The sequence below is a fragment of the Heteronotia binoei genome, chromosome 4 (genome assembly GCF_032191835.1).
Source record: "Heteronotia binoei isolate CCM8104 ecotype False Entrance Well chromosome 4, APGP_CSIRO_Hbin_v1, whole genome shotgun sequence".
In the NCBI taxonomy this organism is placed as follows: domain Eukaryota; kingdom Metazoa; phylum Chordata; class Lepidosauria; order Squamata; family Gekkonidae; genus Heteronotia; species Heteronotia binoei.
In genome coordinates, this window is record NC_083226.1 from 89,275,833 (window position 1) to 89,284,167 (window position 8,335).

The following is an 8,335-nucleotide window of genomic DNA, read 5'->3' on the forward strand; positions in this document are numbered from 1 at the left end:
AGGTGGATTGGTGGTGGAATACATAACAATAAAAAATTTTATATTAAAAAAAAAAAACAGGGAGAAATAGCTTTGAGGAGTACAGAAATCCCTAGTCTGGTGTGATTAGAAACTTCCTATAGAGACCTAAAAGTCTGTTAACAACTCAAGAAGAGTACTGATGTTACAAGAGATAGGGTCTGAGTACTTGGAAGAGGGTACTGGGCATCAAAAAGAGTCAGTGATTTTACAGATAAAAGTGAATTAGTGTTTGGGAAACACTGAAACAAAAGCCTCTCAGTATAAAGATCTAAGTGACTGAATAAAAAGAACCTCTCATTAGCCTGATACACATACACGCACCCCTCTGTATTTGTATTAGTTATACCTCCATAATTTCAACCCTTGATTTCACCTGACATTTTCTCTTGATGTTAAATAAGACCTTTTGTTTGTTTTGAACTTTAAAGGCATCTCAAGTGCCAGTGGGTGATCCTATCCCTTCCCTCTGGTTACTGGGCTCAGTAAATAGCCAAAACATACCTTACTGACAGGGTGGGACAGCCAAAGTTTCTTCAGGAGATAAGAAAACACGTCAGGACTGCTCAGTCAGTGAAGGGACAGAAAAATTGGAGGAAAATTTTGCTGATGAAGGGAAGTGGACATGGTACATCCTGCATGGTGAACACCTCTTTGTGAATTGAAACAGTTAAGCAAGTTAGTAAATTGGACATCATATTACAACATATTGTCTGAAACTAGTGGGTACCATTTTTTCTTTCTAGGTTATAGAGCGTCCTGGAAATTATGTTGAACCAACCATTGTGACTGGTCTTCCACATAATGCATCCATTGTGCAGACAGAAACATTCGCCCCTATTCTCTATGTGCTAAAATTCAAGGTAAGTAAATTAGGTCTGTGGTGAGATACAAGTGTGCTTTCCAACATATCAGAGGTCAAGGCTCTTCTCCCCCTGCCCCCTAAATTTAGAGGCATAATGGAAGAACTTGCAGTTTGGGTAAACTTTTGTGGCAAGTGATGAATGATGTTCAATTGTGGGTTATGAGTCAATGTAATTACATGAACTGGTCATTGCTTGGAAGCAATGCTTATTTCCTACATTTTAAAGCCTTCACTTTTTGTTTGTGTAACACCATTCTGGTATGGTGTCTGTGCAGGGACTGCCACTGTACCTTGTAATTAGTGTCTGTATTATAACTGTGGAGCTGTGCTATCTTAAACTTTTGATAGACTGTCCCCCCCCCCCAGTTAAAATTATTGGCACATTCTTAAATCAGAGATAGACTTTGTGCATGTATTCATTCTCACCTACCTGAACTGAACAGTGGGCTCTTGCAGCCTAGAGCAGTTAATAGTACTTTGCAGCATGCTGCTTTCCCCTCTTGTCCGGGCAATCGGGTCAGGGATGAAACTTCGCTCTTGGAATTCTTTCATTGCTATCATCTATTTAAGGAACTGTACCAGGGAATCCTGGTGCATCTTTATTGGCTAGCCTACCTTAGGGTAGCCAGAACCACAGTATACTCTTTGAGGGACAACCAGTAATCAAATGCATCTGTCAGACACAGCACGGAGGAAGTCAGTGAGGAACTGGATAGTGGGTTCATATTCACCTGTACCTTCCACTGTTCCCCTCACTGCTAAAGATGATTAAGTGTTCACATCTTTTAATTGTTCACCAGTTCTTTTTCTTTGAGCCCAGGCCAGTTACCTGATCTGTACACACATGGATGGACTTGCTTCTGGGTGAAATAATTGTGTAGAATAATGTCTTAATGTTTTTACAAGCAATAGATTGGATGTCCTTTTAAGATACTGTGAATTGGGACCAGATTGCTGAAAGAATAAAGTGTTTCTCATGGACTGAACTAAAACTTAGGAAGGTATTTTAAGGCCTGCTGTACTAGAAAACTCCTATTTGCCTTCTCATTCTTGGGATTATTTCACATCCAATATATTGGCAAGGAAAGTGGGATCCATGTTGCCTTATATTCGGATGGGCTCAGTAGTGTGTGATTCTAGCATGGTGGCTTGATTTTTCTTCAGTGCAATGTTCAGGACATTCTAAGGTGTCTTAACATGCTGTTTTGAAATCTGTGTAGAATTGCATCTAGTATGTTTTTTTCTGCTTAAATCTTCAACTTTTATTTGGCTTTGGTGCATTTACTTCCAGACAGAAGAAGAAGCCTTTGCTTGGAACAATGAAGTGAAACAAGGTCTCTCCAGCAGCATCTTTACCAAGGATTTGGGCAGGATATTCCGATGGCTTGGGTATAGTTCCTGTTCTGATTATGTGTAAATCAGGGGTCTCAAACTTATTTGTTACGTGGGACGGATTTGACACAGATGGGACTTTTCAAATTTAATTTTTTTAAATTATACTTATATCTCGCCCTCCCCTTACGGACTCTTTGTGGGGCCAAGCAATTAATATCATAAAATGTAATGCCAGGTAGTGGAGATACAAACGTTATAAAGAATACAGATAAGCACAAAGATATTATTTTTAACTTAAAATGCAAACATGCTTAGAACTCCTGTGATATTTTGTTTAAAATTGGAAATGTGGGGGAATAGTGGGATTTGGCAATACAATTTTAAAACTAAAATATCAAGAAAAAGCACAAGGATCACAGCAGAAACAAAATATAAAATGCTCTGGATATAGGAAAACATGAAATGGCTTGGCATGCAAGCTTCGCTTCCTGCCCCCCCCTCGGTTCTACTCAGATTGTCAATGGCTATCCAGTGTAATATCCCCCTTTGGCTGTGGGATCCCAGGTTAGAATACTCACTAGGCACCAGTTCTAAGGTCCATTCAGCAGAGACAAGCTGGCTCAAAACATCAACTCTTTATTTGCAAAGAGCTTCAACTAACCATAAATGCTCCAAAAAGTGAAACTGCCTTAGCTTCACTCCATTGAAATAATGCATCGCAGCACAAAGTTGCAAGGAAAATACTGAATGGATTTTCCATTAAGGTCTCTGGGTGCAGAGACCTTAATGGAAAATCCATTCTGCATTTTCCTTGCAGCTTTGCAAGCCCAGAAGCCAGCAAAGACAAGGCAGAAGGAGCTGGGAACGTTGTCGGCAGCCTTGGAGCTTAGGAGGGGAAGAAAATTGCAGTGGGCCTGACTGAAGCCCTGGGCAGGCCACATGTGGCCTGCAGGCTGGGAGTTTGACAGCCCTGGTGTAGTTTTTTTGTAAACAGAGAAAAGCAACTATAAGAACCCTACTGGTTTAGACCAATGGTCTATCTAGCCCACCATCTTGTGTCACACAGTGGCAAACCAGTTCTTCTGAAGATCTGACAACAGGGCATAGAGGCTGAGACCATCCCCTGATATTGCCACCTGACTCCTAAAGGTTTAGTGCCTCTAAATGTCAAGTTTCCACTCAATCACCACTGCTAGTGACCACTGATAGACCTATCATGATTCTAATTCCTTTTAAAGCTTTTTATTCTTGTCAGCATACTATATCCTCTGAGAGGAATTCCACATTTTAATTATTTTCTGTCTACTTTTGTCCATTCTAATCTACTGCTCATCAGCTTCATTTGATGCCCACAAGTTCTAGTATTTTGGGGGGGAGAGAGAAATTTGTTTGTCAACTTTCTCCACACCATGTGTAATTTTATAAACCTTTATCATGCGCCCCTTAGTCATCATCTTTTCTTAACTGAAGAGTCTCAGATTGTTTAGTCTTTCCTCATAGCAAAGGTAGTCCAGCCCCCAATCATCTTGGTTGCCCTCTTCTGTACTTTTTCCAGCTCTTTTTAAAGATATGGTGATCAGAACTGGACACAGTATTCCAAATGAGGCCTCATCATAGATCTATACAGGGATGCTATAATATCGGCTGTTTTATGTTCAGTCCCTTTCCTAATAATCTCTAACATAGCTCTTGGATGAGTTTTCCTTTTTCATCTTTTTCACTGGAGTTTCTCCCACCCTTTTGGGGGGATATGTTTTTTTGTTTGTTTTCTAGGCCTAAGGGATCAGACTGCGGCGTTGTAAATGTTAATATTCCAACTAGCGGGGCTGAAATTGGAGGCGCTTTTGGTATGTTGATGTTCTGCATTGTAGATTGCTATTTGTCCTACAGATATAGAGACCATGTGGATACAAGTGTAAAATAGCTATTCAATAAATCTGACCAATGGATTACAAAATTGTATTTTTGGGCGGGGTGGGGGGGGCTGCATTCTCCAAACCAGAGTTGAGCCTGAGAGCACTTTTGAAATTGTTTAAAAGAGGAATTGGTGTCACCACAAAATGGCTACTATAAAGGACAGAGCAATTGCAAAATGGCTGCCAGGAAGACAGGACTAGGTCTTTCCCTTGAGACAGACAGGAACACTTATGTGATTTCAGTTTCCAAAGAAAAATCAGAATTTGCTTCCTGCAGAGCCAGAGGAAAAGGTTTCCATGCCCGGAGAAATAAGACAATCTCTGTCTGTGGTTAAATCAAGAATGCATGTTTATGACTTACCTGCTCAGGATAAGCACAGCTGTTTGCTAATTAGTCAGCTGGTAGTGTGTAGTTTGAAGCTCCCTGTTCTTTCTGTTACATTGAAGACTATTTGCATTTTGTCTCTAAGATTCAAGATCAAGAAGCAAGTTGGTGTCAAAATCAAATAGCACCATCAAAGGAAGAACTTTTAACACTGGTTTGGATGCCAGAAGTATAGTTTGCTTATCAGAAGTTGGCACCTTCTAGTAACAGAGATTTTATTGTTATGTACAAACAGCATTTTATATTTGCATTCTATGTCTCATATCTCTTTCTTAGTACATTTTTAATCCCACTTTTTCTGTGAGGAGCTGAGTGGTACATGTTTCTTTCTTTGCCACTTTATTCTTGCAATAGCTCTATGAGGTAGATTAGACTGAGAGAAAGTCCAGATCAAATCATCTACTGAGTGTCACAGCCAAATGAGCACTTAAGGAGGGGTTTCCTAGATCCCATTCTCTCGCTCTGGGACAGACTGCAAATCAAAAAGTTATAGTACCTTGTTTCTGCAATAAAATAAGAACAGTAGAGCCAATTCATGGCTTATGTCTGCCTCTTTAACTTTTTGACCAACATATTTTGACTAACATTTGGTAGGGCCCCTACAACCTAGACAGTCTTGCTGTGATGGCCAATTCTAGCCTGCTTTTAGTTGACTGTTCTTGAACAATCTTTAACTGTTGGCTTAGGATCAATAATGGGATTTTTTGAATTAGCTAAGTACTTAATATGACCTGTAGAATGTAACTCCTTATTCTACCACAGAACATCAACCCAACTTCTTTGTTCATATATTATTGATGTTTTTTATGTGGAGAGTTCTTGTTGCTGGCAGTTAACAGGATGTTTTATATTTAAAGTTTTGTAGTAAATTAAGAATTAAATTGCTATTTTATCAAATGATTTCTGAAACATTAGTCATTGTAAGATGATCTTTTCTTTCATTTGTTAAAGTTAGGTTCTGAATTCTAAAAATCCTGGTTCTGCTCCAAGACAGAACCTGTACTGTGATGAGAAAAAAGCAAATGCTGGAACTTGAATAAATAAACAAGTGAAACATTATTCAAAACACTCTGTTAGTCCCGTGCTTCTTAGGGAATTACCTGGTGCTCACCTCTATAGCCACAAGGGCTTTAAAAGTCTGTAACTTTTTTCCAAAAAGAAAGCAGCTGTTCCAAGTACTCTTTATAATCTTATGCTATGTACTAAATTCTGCCATTGTAACATGCAGACGTGAGTATATAGACTTATATGTAGCCCTGCCCTCTTCCAGTCTTGGTTTCTGTACATGTTTTCAGTGTGGTTGAAAGAACATCTGAGAATGTTGCCAAGTTTTAAAATAAACACATGCTACTATGGAGATGAGTTGGGTATTTTCAGGTAAGAGGGTTCTGAGAATTATTTCTTTTCCAGAGGAGAAGAATGACTTCTGATTCTTCTGTGTCACTTATTAACATGGCTTTGAAAAATGCATAGCAGTGTTCCTTGATTGTAACCCTTGTTTTTCTTTCCCTTTCCAGGTGGTGAAAAACACACAGGTGGCGGAAGGGAATCTGGCAGTGACTCATGGAAACAATATATGAGACGATCAACCTGGTAAGAGCTGTGGGTTTACATATGTGGGATCATTCCCTGGCAGGTTTCCAGATTGTCTGTCACTAAGCCCATCCTGTCATCCCTCTAGTGAGATGTGGATTTTTGAATTCCACCCCCCCCCCCAAAAAAAAACCCAGGAAAAGAGAGATGTACCAGATAATTTTCTTCAGTAAATAGCCAGTCATGTAATTGGCATAGGCCTGTAAGAGAATATGCAATTCATACGTTATGTACAGAACTATGTACAAAATTTAAGGTAGGAGTACAATTTCAGTAGAGTACACCATACATGTTGACATGTGAGAATATTTAGAAGTGCTGGGAAATGATTCCTTGTGGTGGGGTGGGAAAACAAAGTATATTTATAATAATCTTGCAATGGACTTTTCAGTCGTCTTGAAAGGAATTGTTGAAATTAATGGTTTTGAGTTGGATTGTTTGGTCAGCAGTTATAAAAATGAAGACAGCTTTCTCCAGGAATATAGAATTTTCTCCAAGTATCTACAGTTAGATTTTAGAATTTGAAGTAAAACCATGCAATACAAACTTATTAAGTTGGCCTGTGTTTGACAGTGTAGCAGTACAGATTGATAAATACTTGGACCTCTTTTTTTTTTGAAAGACAGCATTGATCTTGATTTATGTGTATTTTTCCCAGTCTGGTTTTGTCATTATAATTCTATATAGTTGATTGGATTTAATTTTATAAAGTCCAGCCAGGTTGTATAAGAACAAATAATTTGTGGTCAGGCAATTATACTGGGTTTTGTGTTCACTTCAGGCTAATACCCGAGTTTCTTAGGTGCCTGATTTTCTTTCCCTGGGCATTACAGACCCATGCAAGAAGGAAGTGCAGTCTGTGTATGTTCCCAGTATATGCTTTCTTGTCTTCCTCTGCTAGCCTATGTGTAGGCATAAATGCAGAAACATCCTTGGGAGATCTGTGTGTCAGTGGCTCTTGACATTTTGGCACTAGCGAGAAGTAGTTTGTTTAACCCCTGTTTCCCTCGGTCTTTTAAAGGGCACCCTTAGACTGCACATCTAACTGATCTAACTGATCAAATCTGCTTCTCTGTTTATCCTTCAGTACAATCAATTACAGCAAAGATTTGCCTTTGGCTCAAGGGATCAAGTTTCAATAACCACCTTCCAGATGCTCTACCTTGACTGAACTTGGCATTTAAGAACTCAGAATCTGTTTATTTGAGCCTGATGAGATTGCTACAGAGAAGCAGCTAGCATTGAGATATATAGTAGTGGCTGTAGTTTTCACTTCCAGAAAAGGTGATTATGTTGAACAGTACAGTAATTTCAATAATGTATACAGGATTCTGAATCTGTTTCCAGGGATTCATATGATTGGAGAGGGGGGGATCTTTTCTATGTTTATGTGAAGCTTGCGTTATGACCTGTAAAATCACAAGATTTTTTAAAATGTGCTTTGGAAATAAACTTAAGTGCTCAGTGCATCTGAAAATGCATAATTATACAATGTAAAAATAAATTTTTAAACAGGCTATTATGATGTACTAGGTATTTATTTTTTAACTTCACATTTTCTGAAAAGCAAAACACATTTTTCATTTAGTCAAATCTTTGGGGTCAGGTAAGCATCATTTTCTGGCTTTTGCATGGTTAGGAAAGGTGTATTGCTTAAAATGAAAATCTCTTCCTCAGCCTCTATGATGTGTAAGAAAGACATCTCCTTTAAGACAGCTGGAACAATCTGCAAGGTTTATATGTGGGGGAGGGGGTTGGTATTCCTGTGCTTTTCCTCTTGTTTTCAAGAATGTCTTGAAGTGGTTCCTGTTTTTCATCCAGGAGTAGACTATAAAGTGCAGGAAGTTAGGCAATACTACAGAATACTCCAAAGGGCTAGTTTTAATGTTTATAAGAAGCAGTGTTACTTTGGATGGGTATGTTAGTTATGGGCTACAGACAAGGAGCAAAGTGCAGCACTGTGGCTGTGACCTCTGATCGTGGCAATCCCGATTACTCTTATGCTAGCATATGCACACTTCACTTCAGCATCTGATGTTTTTTCAGGCATTACCTTCAAATCTTCTTGCAGTCTTTAAAAGATGAGAAGGGGAGTTAATCAAAGCTGAAATTTGTAGAATGCAGAATTCTGCGCTTTCCATACAGTGCCATATATGTACAAAGTGATTGCAGAATAAATGCAGCTTTAAGATAAAGCTTGGATGTGAATTTGGAAAGGAAGAT

The 8,335-nt window shown here is 38.8% G+C and overlaps 1 protein-coding gene across 1 annotated transcript in view; it reads left to right on the top strand.

The window, feature by feature from the left end:
* Window positions 1–7,629, top strand: part of ALDH7A1 (aldehyde dehydrogenase 7 family member A1) — a 72,008-nt gene extending 64,379 nt beyond the window's left edge. Inside the window, exons 14-18 of the mRNA XM_060235516.1 lie at window positions 765–881; window positions 2,175–2,272; window positions 3,992–4,065; window positions 6,037–6,112; window positions 7,200–7,629. Of these exons, the coding sequence (XP_060091499.1) occupies window positions 765–881; window positions 2,175–2,272; window positions 3,992–4,065; window positions 6,037–6,112; window positions 7,200–7,254 (420 nt within the window). The 3' untranslated portion in view covers window positions 7,255–7,629. The remainder of the gene's footprint in view (window positions 1–764; window positions 882–2,174; window positions 2,273–3,991; window positions 4,066–6,036; window positions 6,113–7,199) is intronic.
* Window positions 7,630–8,335: the final 706 nt, after the last annotated feature.